Consider the following 13,105-nt stretch of genomic DNA (forward strand, 5'->3'; position numbering starts at 1 on the left):
AGTGAATCCACGGGCTCTGTGCATTCCACAAGGCTTCGGCCCACTGCAAGGCTCGTCCAGACAGCAACGAGATAATGAACGACACCTTGGCCCGCTCGGTCACAAACAGGTGTGGTTGCATCTCCAGGTAGAGGGAACATTGCAGCAAAAACCCGCTGCAAAAGGCTGCCTCACCCGAAAAGCTTGCTGGCTGGGCCATGGGACAGGCAGGTGGGGAGGTGGTGACAGTCCAGAAGGGTAAGGGTTCCGGTGAGGATGTGCTCTGAGAATCCATGAGTCCGTCTTGTATCCGTTTAATTTTGAGGGGCTGGTCTTCTGTCACAACCCGGGACAAAGAGGCAAACAGACAGGTTAACGTAAGTCGGGGAGTTTATTCAAAGGAACTTAGGAGTAGCTTCCAACAGCCGCTGCTAGCGGCGAGAGTGCGGAAGCGCAGCACATACCCGAGGATGGAAAACTCGGCTTGCGGCAGTTGAAAGAGCTCCTCATACACTGTGACCTCCGTGGTCGATTGGCCGAATACCTCCCGGAAGTGTTTCACAAAGCCATCCAGCGAGTGAATCCACGGGCTCTGTGCATTCCACAAGGCTTCGGCCCACTGCAAGGCTCGTCCAGACAGCAACGAGATAATGAACGACACCTTGGCCCGCTCGGTCACAAACAGGTGTGGTTGCATCTCCAGGTAGAGGGAACATTGCAGCAAAAACCCGCTGCAAAAGGCTGCCTCACCCGAAAAGCTTGCTGGCTGGGCCATGGGACAGGCAGGTGGGGAGGTGGTGACAGTCCAGAAGGGTAAGGGTTCCGGTGAGGATGTGCTCTGAGAATCCATGAGTCCGTCTTGTATCCGTTTAATTTTGAGGGGCTGGTCTTCTGTCACAACCCGGGACAAAGAGGCAAACAGACAGGTTAACGTAAGTCGGGGAGTTTATTCAAAGGAACTTAGGAGTAGCTTCCAACGAAAAGAATCAATTTAGGAATAAACGGAAGCAGAGAACACAGTCTTATCTGGGGTTGACACTTTGGTCCTCCGGCCGAGAACTGAGGAATCCGAGGCTTGACAGGCAGATCGGGAGGCAAGGAACCCATAGAGAGAAGCTTGTAACCTTGAGAAGCTTGAGACCAGTCGATGAGGTGAGTGAGTATTTGACTGGTGTGGTAAGTGGGTGCAGGTGTCTGTGATCAGTAATCAGGTGATTGTGAGCGGGTGTAGGAGGCTGATTCGGTGGGTGAGGCAGGTGTTTCCGTGACAGTTGTCTGAATCTCATCTGTGATTTTTATCCTCTGTACTCTTCCTTTTTGTACTCCTCATCCTCTTCTTCTTTGTCCTCTTTCTCTTCCTCGTCCTCTTCTTACTCTCACTTAACTCTCTCTCCAAAATGGGCCTCAATTGTTGTCCAAACCAAGAGAGTTATCCTGCAGCTTAGTTATAGTGCTCAAGCTATTATTTCTAGGCAAATTAGGTAGAAGTGTTTTCACACATAATCATTGGGTGTTGGTAATCAGTAAATAAGTGTGGCATTTAAATAGCAGTGTTTCCCAAATTAAGCACTGTTAGTTTTGAATAATGTGTCTTATGTAGAGATCTGTGTTTGTTTTTTTGTTTTTTTTTATGTAAACTGAGTGTAAAGTAGATGTGCTTGCAGTTTCACAGACCTGGTCTGAAGATTCAGTATATGAATGGTTTCAATGTGTGTGCCTCAAGTATTAACCATGGTTTTGTTGTGTGTTCAACATGGGTTAGAATAGGCCTGTAAGACACTGTGCCTACAGAATTCAAATGTCTGTCATTCACAATTTAACTGTTTGAGACTGCTCTTCACATTTTGTATGTATGTCTGATTACTTCAGACGTTTGTTCTATTTGACTGTAAGTGCCTGCGAAGTGGACATCACAGGATATTCCACCATTATTCCAGTTCGAAGTGAGCATATTTGTTCCATTCAAATGGCATTAAAGTGTGTGAGATGTGAATTTAAATTGTATGTATATACAGAGGTATATTATGTCACACTTCACACTTCTCAAGTAAGTTTTGTCTGTGTGTGAAGATGCTGCAGGCCGTGGCGTAGCGTAAATCATTGAATTAATGTTCCGAAGTGAAGTAAACTTTAATGGATTTCCCGTGCTCAGGGACTGTGTAGGGACCATGTCAATCAGAACACAGTTCATGCATGGAGCTCTCTTCTAACAAGCTGATGATCTGAATCAGGTGTGTTGGTAACACTTTATAATAACTTTAATTTATAAATCATTAACAAACATTATATAATGCTTAACAGATCATTAGTTAATATATATTCACATAGCTAGAAATATGAGATAATGTTCTTGTTGATGTTTACAAATTAACTTACTAAACATTACCTAATTACTAACATATGATTATTTAATATAAATTGAAAAGCTTACAAATTTCAGTAAACTTTCAGTTCATATGATCTTCATTTGTTGGTCTGTTTGTTGTGTAGAGCTCTATTTGCATCTTAACAAATAATATATTAATTATTTGTTCATGTTTTTGCAGTACCCAATCTAAAGTGGAAACTATTCATCATTTGTAAATGTTTATAAACTATTACTAATCATTTTGTCACGAATTCGGTCCATGAACTTCCGTCTGCTAGCCATCAGAGGTCACCCTTTCCATTATCATTGACTCTCGCACTACACACTGTTGCATTTCACCCCAGACTACATATCCCATCATTCATTGCACTGATTGCACACAGCACTGATTGCACACAGCTGTTTCATATTACTCACTCACTATATAACACTCACTCAAACAACCATTCTCTGCCGAGTATTGCTTAGCCTGTTATTATTCCTAGTTTCTGTTATCCTGCCCGTGTTTCCTTGTTTTGCCTTGCCTTGCCTTGTCTGTTTTCTCGGTTTCTGATCTTTGCCTGTTTTCCTGGATTTATCCCTCTAGTCTCGCCCCTGTGATTCTGTCTGCCGATCATTGACCTACGCTAGCCCTAGGACTATTCTTGTGTTTTGCCCGCCATATACCTGTTTGCCATTGTTCGACCCTGCCTGTTATGACCACGTCTCTTAAATAAAAGCTTGCAGATGGATCCACACGTCTCACTAGCCCCGTTACACATTTAGTATCTTTATGGGCATTGGATTTTTAGCTAATGTAACAAGGTTTGTGTAAAGGGTGGCTGTTTAAGTTTAGCTTAATGCTTGCTAAAGACAAAACAGGTTGTAATTTTTGGTGCAAAAAAATATATATATATTGGCTCAACACTCACATTAGAATACTACTCCATATATATATATATATATATATAATATTATTAAACAGGATATTCCTTGAATCATAAATAAACAGGGGAAAACAAATACTTTTTTTTAAAGAAAATACTTGTTCATTTATCAAAACAATATAATATAAACAGATTGAACTATGATCCCTTATAATCAAATTGTCCCCTGTACACTGTTGACCCTTTAACCAACCCTTAAACCTACCCATACCACCAAACCTGTCCCTAACCTTACCCGTATTACACCTTAATAGCAGCAAAAGTGTTCTGCATTAACACAAGATTTTAATCATTTTATAACATCTGTTAAAATCATTTGTAGATTTTCAATATGTGCTTGATCAAGTTTAATGACATTTGTAAGCATTTTAACATGAAATAATGATTTGTTTGAACATCATCTAATGTTTAATAAGTTTATTAGCAAACATTAACAAGCACATTGTCTCACATTTCTAACTCTTTGAATACATATTAACTAATGATACATTAAGCATTATATAATGTTTGCTAATGATTTATTAATGAAAGTTATTATAAAGTCTTACCGGTGTGTTAAATAAGAGAGACATGGAAAATATGCAGTGGTAGTACGCGAGAAATGTAATTGAGAACCACTGGTTTAACTCATTCAACTTATTTTCTCTCAAAATTAGCATAGAAATTCAGTGTGTTGTTCCATATTATCCTACTCATTGTTACTGATATATTAACTAGTCCAGTCAGTACTTCCTGGAAAATGACATTAATCATATGACAGAAGCTGACAGAAGTCTGTCTCATTCAGTTAACATCTTAGGTTGTCATGCTACTGTCCAGAAAACTTTTAACAAGTATGCATTACATTTGTGATTACTTTTGATTGTTGGTCACAAAAAAATCCTAGATCTTGGAAAACAATTTGTATCAGAAACTGCAGTCCTATAATACAGCAAAAATGAGATGAGCTCTATTTCTCTATGGGAGTAATGCACCGACTCATGGGAACACAACACTTGTGTATTTAGAGACCATGATATACGTCAAGCTTTCAATGCACTCTTCAGCAATGTAATGGGGGGAGTACAATGTGGGAATTTCTTTACTCAGTTATATATTCATTTTATGCGTGTCATGTAATGAGTCATTCATGTACTTCTGACTTGCTGAAGTGTTAGAGAAAAGTAAGGATTGTCTTATTCAAATTCATATCACAGTATAACAATAAAAAAAAATGTCTGAATTATTTTGTTTATTTATTTATTTTATTGGCATTAGCAGTGCAGAAAATGATTTAGAATATAATTTAGAGTTTACATTTGTTTTACATTCCTTAGTACAGTATAATTTAAATGACTGTAGTGAAACTTGAATAGCTACTGTATAATTTCTCTTTTTAGTTTCATCAGGTTCATTTGGCGTACAGTACACCGTGTACAAAGGGTTTTTCAACATGAAGGATCTTTCTGCACAAAATGTCTCATTCACTGAGTTCAGATTAAATGGTTTCTACAGCCTAGGAGAATGGAGGCCATTTTTATTTATCCCTTTCTTTCTGATGTTTTTATTGGCTACCACAGCAAATTCTATTCTTATATATTTGATCAAAACGCAAAAGTCTCTGCACTCTCCCATGTATGTTCTAATAGGTGTTATGGCTGTTGTAGACTTGATAATGCCCATATTTTTTGTACCTAACATGCTGCTTAACTTTTTATTGAACTGGAGTGGGATTTCTCTAACTGGTTGTTTGATACAAATGTGTGGCATTCATTTTGTTGGAGCATTTCAAATTACTTTGCTTTTTTGGATGGCACTGGATCGATACTTTGCAATATGCAAACCACTTTACTATCACAAATACATGGAAATCCCTAACTTTGTAAAGTTTGTTTTTGCACCTCTGATCAGAAATGGATTCCTGATTTTCACCATGGTCTCTCTGGCTGGAAAACTGACATTTTGTGCAACAAATGTCATTGATCACTGTTTTTGTGAGCACATGGCATTGGTTCAGTTAGCCTGTGGAGATATATCCATTAATAATATTGTAGGACTTCTGTCTGCTTTCTTTATAGCAGTGGCAGATTTTATTCTCATTACTGTGTCTTATGTTGTAATGTTTATCTCTGTGTTGAAATCTGGAAAAGTTCACATGAAGGCCTTAAACACCTGCATTACTCACTTAATTGTCTTGTCAGTTAGTTTGACGACTGCTTTGATTTCATATTTGTCATACAGAATAAGGAACAACATTTCTTCTAATAATCGTATATTTATAAGCATAATCTATTTATTTTTCCCAAGCTGTCTACACCCACTAATCTATGGATGGAGAATAAAAGAAATAAGACAAACATTTCTGAAGTTCATAAAAAATTCTAAGGTCTTTCCTTTAAAAAAATGAATGGCTTTTACAAATGGATGAATATTACAACATGATAATACTTTGAACATGTAATTAATATAAGAAGCTATTGTTATGATGGAAGAAAATTGTATGATTTATTGAATTTGTCTGTTTGTTAACAAACGCATCTAAAGAGATGGGATCCTATATACAGATGCAAATATATTTTGTGTCATGTGTACCCTGACAGCAACTAGTAAAGTAATGCGTATTATCAACATTCCATAAATTATTATTATTAGTAGTAGTAGTAAAGTTGGCATGCTTGTATCTGTGATGCATAAAGGTATATTGTCACATTTTGTGGCACAGTAAGCATTTTAATTAGGCAAATAGACTCTGTAAACAATTGTTATGCAAAATATGGATACTGCATTTTAATACATGTGTGAGATTCTGACTGTGGTAAATGGATCTATTGAGTTAATAAATCAGTTTTAATATTTGTAATAAATGTTTGATACATTATTGTAGTATCCAATAGTTTTGATCACTATTCAGTGAAAGGTGAGGGAGAACAAAAAGGAATCCGTCCAGCAGTAGGCATTCAAAGTACAGTATATATTTCAATATGAATAACATTCAAGAGATAGTCCACCCAAAAATGAAATGTGTTGATTTTGGGCACCACAATGTTGACTCTCCAAAAAGCACATACAGCCTTCTTAACAGTAATCCATGAGACCCATGAGTGGATGAATCAATGTCTTCTGAAGTAAAATGATGTTATATGTAAAGAAAAAACTATTATTTTAAACATTTTATGTTTACATCATCATGAATGTACAACTGTTGGCACGTGATTTAGCAACTGGAAAGTGGACCTCGAGGGACAGAGTTGAGAACCCCTGCTTTATAGCCTAGTTCAGGGGTGTCCAAACTCGGTCCTGGAGGGCCGGTGTCCTGAAGAGTTTAGTTCCAACCCCAATTAAACACACCTGAACCAGCTAATCAAGTTCTTACTAAGCATACTAGAAACTTAAAGGCAGGTGTGTTGAGGCAAGTTGGAGCTAAACTCTGCAGGACACCGGCCCTCCAGGACCAAGTTTGGACACCCCTGGCCTAGTTTTTCAACCCTACTCCTGGGGACCCAATATCCTGCAGAGTTTAGCAACAACCTTAATCAATTTACTTTGAAATATTGATTGATTGAAAAAAATCACAGGCTAGGTGAGCTGTGTAAAAGTGTTCTGGAGGATCAAGCGCACGACACAGGAGAATCCAACAAATTAACAGTGTTTAATAATAAATCTAATGGGAATACCCAGGAGAAAACACAACACAACAACTGACATGTACTAACAATATCAGAAAAGGAACAGACGGGAACATATGGCTTAAATACTAGAGAAATCAAGGACTACAGAACAGGTGTGGGTTACTAATTAACAACCAAGGAAACTAACTAGAAAACTCAGGCATGCAAACGGGAACAGAATTCTAAACCAGGAAGGCAGGTAACTCACACCATAAATGGACCAACTGAGGAGGGAGGGACAGGCTCTGGAAGAGGACATGGAGCAGGTGAAAAACAGGGAGAAAATGACAGAGGGAGGAGTAAGGGTGGAGTCAGGAGCAGGAGTAGCCAGATGGAGAGCCAGAGCGCAGCCAGGACGGAGGCCCATGGCAGAGTCAAGGGAGAAAGGCGCCATGGTTGATGAACTCAACTGAAACAGAACTCAAGAGCAAATTTCTAGTTCCCAGCATGATAATTGGATAATAATTGTATAATGAAGTGATTAATGAAGTGATGATTAAGCATTATTGAAGAAACCTGCTATTAACAAGCAGAATCACTGAAGGAAAGATGAACAAGAAAAACTGAAAAAGAGAAAAGGTGAGCAGAAATACAAGAACTACAAGTGACTACACAGCCTTAGATTAAATAATCTGAAATAAAAGAAGACATCAAATTTTAAGATCTCAGCAGAGGATGATTAAACAACACCACAAACAGCGTTACTAGCTTCACTTGTTACTAACAAGTTTGATTTGATTTCTGCTGGACGTCTACAGAAGTTCTTATTGACTTACAGATTTACAGAAGTTTAGATGTTGATGTTTTATTGAAAATAATAGTTTGGTTTGAAATCACCGGTATGGCGGTTGGCTTTGCTTCCGTTGGGCAGTTTGACTCTTGACATTTCAACCTTGACTTTTATCTCTGGCTGCTGTAACTGTGTTTGTTATGGCAAGAAAGAATATAATCAGATGAGGTTTCTTTCTTGTTGATGATGATATCATGCATTGGCATTTGCTTCAGTTAAGTAGTTTGACTCTTGACTTTTTAACTTTTGTTTTTCTCTGGCTACTGTAACGGTGTTTGTTATGGTAAGAAAGGCAAGAAGAAAATATGATCAGATGATTTTGCTTTCTTGTTGATGACATCATGATGTAGTAGTCTGATTCAGTGATATTATAATTGTTATACAGGTGATGTGTTATTATATTATTATATAATATATATAATATCTGTCATTCTACAGCATGAGATCCAACATCAGGTTTTAAAAAACCAACCATCTTCATCTCCTGAATCCTTTGAGACATGAACAGGCATCAAGAATCAGCATATGAATCTCAACAACGGTGATATAATTTAGGCTGCAATGCATGCTGGAAGCTATGGTTGAGTTTTATATAGTGCACCCAGAATGTATTGCACCATGAATCATGTCACTGTTGTTGAGATTCATACACTGATTCTTGATGTCTGTGTGTGTTTTTTTGATACAAGAGCTCAAAAGTGTTTTTCAATATCCTTCAGACTCGCACAGCACTGTTGAACATTTGAATGTTAGTATGGCCAATTTAATCAATAATGTGAATTTAAAACCATCATCAATTTGGGACCAGCAAATCAAAACATTACATGATGATTTTATGTTAATCATCATTATTGTTGTTGTTGTTTCTCTTACCTGTTGTACCATATAAAACAATGTTATAGCAGACAGAGAAAAACTAATGTTAAACATTAAGGGCCAACTGAACAACTAAAGGAAACACTAGCCACATTAATGGTGACATATAATTTTCAATAAAAAAACATCTAAACCTCTGTTAATTCTCAAGAACTTTTGTATGACAGAAATCAAGTCAATCTGGTTAGTCAGCTGAAATCTTGCGAGATTTAATGTCTTTTATTTTAGTTGATTTCATTTAAGGCTGTGGCTAGAAGTCAGTTGTAGTGTAGTGTAGTGTAGTCAGTTGTAGTGGTTTTTTTTTTTCTTCTCTTGTTTCCTTTCCTTCAGTAATTTGGCTTGTTAACAGCAGGAGTTTGTCACTAATGCTCAATCAGCACTTAATTAATCACTTAATTACTTAACTGCAATGTATATTAAGAATAATTAAGAAATATTATTTTAAATGAACTCACCTGAAAAAAGTATAGAGTACTCAGAACGTCTCGGTTATGTATGTAACCCTCGTTCCCTGAAGGAGGGAACGGAGACATCACGTCGTGACCAACGAATTGGGATCTCACTTAGAGAGACCAATCTACTTTAAGTGTAAACCAAACGAGCCAATGGACATTGGCATGCGATGATTGCATCCAGCTGCCGCTGATCACAGCGTGAGCATAAAAAGGCAGCCTGTGCAACGCATGCCAGGTTTTCACTGAGGAGCCGAGCTGGTGACCAGGCTGCAATGAATGAAGCTTGTAATGCTGTTTGTGAAGTTGTTTAATCAGCCTCAGCTGAAATCTTGCGAGATTTAATGTCTTTTATTTTAGTTGATTTCATTTAAGGCTGTGGCTAGAAGTCAGTTGTAGTGTAGTGTAGTGTAGTCAGTTGTAGTGGGTTTTTTTTTTCTTCTCTTGTTTCCTTTCCTTCAGTAATTTGGCTTGTTAACAGCAGGAGTTTGTCACTAATGCTCAATCAGCACTTAATTAATCACTTAATTACTTAACTGCAATGTATATTAAGAATAATTAAGAAATATTATTTTAAATGAACTCACCTGAAAAAAGTATAGAGTACTCAGAACGTCTCGGTTATGTATGTAACCCTCGTTCCCTGAAGGAGGGAACGGAGACATCACGTCGTGACCAACGAATTGGGATCTCACTTAGAGAGACCAATCTACTTTAAGTGAAAACCAAACGAGCCAATGGACATTGGCATGCGATGATTGCATCCAGCTGCCGCTGATCACAGCGTGAGCATAAAAAGGCAGCCTGTGCAACGCATGCCAGGTTTTCACTGAGGAGCCGAGCTGGTGACCAGGCTGCTCAGCGGTGGTACAGCAGCTGTGGTGACAGGATGTGACGTCTCCGTTCCCTCCTTCAGGGAACAAGGGTTACATACGTAACCGAGACATTCCCTTTCAGTCAGTCACTACGAGTCACGTTGTGACCGAGGAATTGGGATCCCTACCAAAGCACCATGGATGCTGCCCCTTCCCGTGTCCTGGGTGAGCAACCTGCGCCCCTTTGTGGTGTAGGCCGGGGCTCGCAACAAGAGACCAGTCACTCTTGTCGTAGCACTACCCAATCAGTGAGATTGGATAACACTGGGAAAACGTACCTGTACCACTTGGAACAGGAACGTTTCGGAAGCCCCATCCTTCCTGAAGGAGGTTTCGGAATCACTTACACATATGAACAACCGTTTAGGTGCATATGGAAGATTGGAGGTGATTATAACCCTCTTGGAAATGGCAGAAGTTTTTGTGTAAAGTCTATACCGTGGACTTTATACAAATGGGATCCACTTAGGTCTCTACATATGGAACCCAGCCCTCTACTGGTTCTCAAGGATTCATCGAGTGAGAGCCTGGCACCGGATGTTCCGCCACGTCTGGCTGCTGAGGGGATGGAGAAGCTTGACCGGGTCTACAGTATGGACACTCTGGAGCAGTTTTAGCAAGTCAAAACTAAACCGGGGCCTCTCAGTGCCTCTACCCGTTTGAGGTGAGAACACAGGAAGATAACGGCTCCACACGAAGGCTATAGAATCAAGCGAACGTGTTGGGGGTCACCCAGCCCGCAGCTCTACAAATATCTGTCAGTGAGGCGCCACGAGCCAGCACCCAGGAGGATGCAACTTAGGTCTCTACATATGGAACCCAGCCCTCTACTGGTTCTCAAGGATTCATCGAGTGAGAGCCTGGCACCGGATGTTCCGCCACGTCTGGCTGCTGAGGGGATGGAGAAGCTTGACCGGGTCTACAGTATGGACACTCTGGAGCAGTTTTAGCAAGTCAAAACTAAACCGGGGCCTCTCAGTGCCTCTACCCGTTTGAGGTGAGAACACAGGAAGATAACGGCTCCACACGAAGGCTATAGAATCAAGCGAACGTGTTGGGGGCCACCCAGCCCGCAGCTCTACAAATATCTGTCAGTGAGGCGCCACGAGCCAGCACCCAGGAGGATGCAACATTTCTAGTAGAGTGAACTCGCAACCTGAGCAGGCAGGGCACACCCTGTACCTGATAAGCCAGGGGGATGGCATCCACAATCCGTCCATACCCCAGACACTGCTTGCCCATTGAATGTGGCCCCCCCAGCCGGTGGTGGAGGCACCCATGTAAACCACAGCATGCCTGGAGACCTGTTCTAGGGGTGCCCCTGCCCGGGGAAACGCAAGTTCTGACCACGGGGTTAAGGTATGGTGACAGGCTGGTGTAACTTGGACCTGTTGAATGCCGCGCTGCCACACCTATCTCGGGACTCGGCCATGAAGCCAGTGCTGAAGCAGTCTCATAAGAAGCAGCCCCAGCGGTGTAACTGCTGCTGCAGCTGCCATATGCCCCAGGAGCCTCTGAAATTGTTTCAGTGGGACCGCTGTCCTGCCCTTGAATGTATTGAACACTGTCTTTTCGACCGAATCCAACTCCATACTGAGAAAAGAGATCCTCTGCGTCGGGGAGAGTTTGCTCTTTTCCCAGTTGACCCAAAGACTCAACTGGCTGAGGTGCAGGAGCACCAGGTCCCTGTGCTCGCACAACTGATCCTGAGACTGTGCTAGTATAAGCCAATCGTCGAGATAGTTGAGGATGCGAACACCTTGCTCTCTGAGGGGAACAAGAGAACCCTCCGCAACTTTCGTGAAGACACAGGGAGACAGGGACAGCCCGAAGGGCAGGACCTTGTACTGATATGCACGTCCTTTGAACGCAAACCGCAGAAATGGTCTGTGGCGTGGTTTCGACACATGAAAGTACGCATCCTTTAGGTCGATCGCTGCAAACCAATCTCGGGGACGGACGCACCCGAAGATGCGTTTCTGCATCAACATCTTGAACATTAACCGGTGAAGGGCCCGATTCAAGAGACGCAGATCCAAGATTGGTCATAACCCACCGCCTTTCTTCGGTACAATGAAGTAGAGGCTCTATTTATATCGGCTGGAGGGACCGGCTCTATTGCGTCCTTCGCCAGCAGGACAGCGATCTCCACACGCAAGACACTGAACTTGGGGGGACGCCGGGCGAACTGAATTACATAGCCGAGACTGATGATCCGCAGAAGCCAGCGAGACGGGCCGGGTAGCGCTAGCCAGGCACCCAGCAAGGTTAATTTCATAAACTAAAATTAAAACTTGATGAAAAAACTATTTCGTAAACTGAAATAACATAAAAATGTCAAAATATTTGAAAAACTAAAATGAAACAAAACTAACAACAGTTACTGAAAAAACTAACTGAAATAAAATAATAATTAACAAAAAGAAATAATCGTTTTCGTAATCATTATGTTATCATCCCTTGGCGGAAAAATAAATGAGCTTTATGACAGTTTAGGGAAATACCTGTAAAAGGCGCATCATGCGCATGGGGTTATCTGATGGAGTTTGACATAAAGACCGTGAGTCGTGACCCAAACCGCACCCACATTAATCTACAACATTAGGTAGGCAAAATTATTTATTTTCTCATGTAACACAAGCAATCAAATCAACATTAGGCAAGTTGGTGCTTTGAAGAGAAACAGACATGCAGAGCAACATAATTAACAGAAAAAAAAGATGAGAACGTGCCTTTCTGTAAACAATACAAAACTTGGCCTAGCATCTTGTGATGACTCTGCTCTACACACGCTTATAATTCTTCATAAATAAAGAAAATAACATATTCAAATATGAGCCTTTATTGTTAAATACGATTGCCGTTATTACTAATTTCCAGAGGTGTAAAGTATTGGAGTAAATGTACTTAGTTACTGTACTTTTCATTAGTCCCAGTTATGATTTATGCGTGGCTGTTCACGGTAAAGTGATAAAATACATATAACCAAATTAGGCTACAATTATTTTCATATTAAATATCTCAACACACCATGATAGATAGATATAACATTAAGTGCAACTTGTGTAGATGTATATAGTAAAAAGGCTTGACTGCTTCCTTCGGTGTATATTTGTATACTTTTACCATCTAATCAATCTCAGCATGCGTTAATTTAGCCTCTAAACGGTTGCCTCACTAAGGTTAAATTAT

General features: G+C 40.2%; 1 protein-coding gene across 1 annotated transcript; it reads left to right on the forward strand.

Moving 5' to 3' along the window:
- Positions 1-4,705: 4,705 nt before the first annotated feature.
- LOC107567575 (olfactory receptor 52K2-like) lies at positions 4,706-5,659 on the forward strand. The gene has a single exon (XM_016253266.1). It carries the CDS (start codon positions 4,706-4,708, stop codon positions 5,657-5,659), a length of 954 nt encoding a protein of 317 aa, XP_016108752.1.
- Positions 5,660-13,105: the final 7,446 nt, after the last annotated feature.

The sequence above is a fragment of the Sinocyclocheilus grahami genome, unplaced genomic scaffold (assembly GCF_001515645.1).
Source record: "Sinocyclocheilus grahami isolate Dianchi unplaced genomic scaffold, SAMN03320097.WGS_v1.1 scaffold1170.1, whole genome shotgun sequence".
NCBI lineage: Eukaryota > Metazoa > Chordata > Actinopteri > Cypriniformes > Cyprinidae > Sinocyclocheilus > Sinocyclocheilus grahami.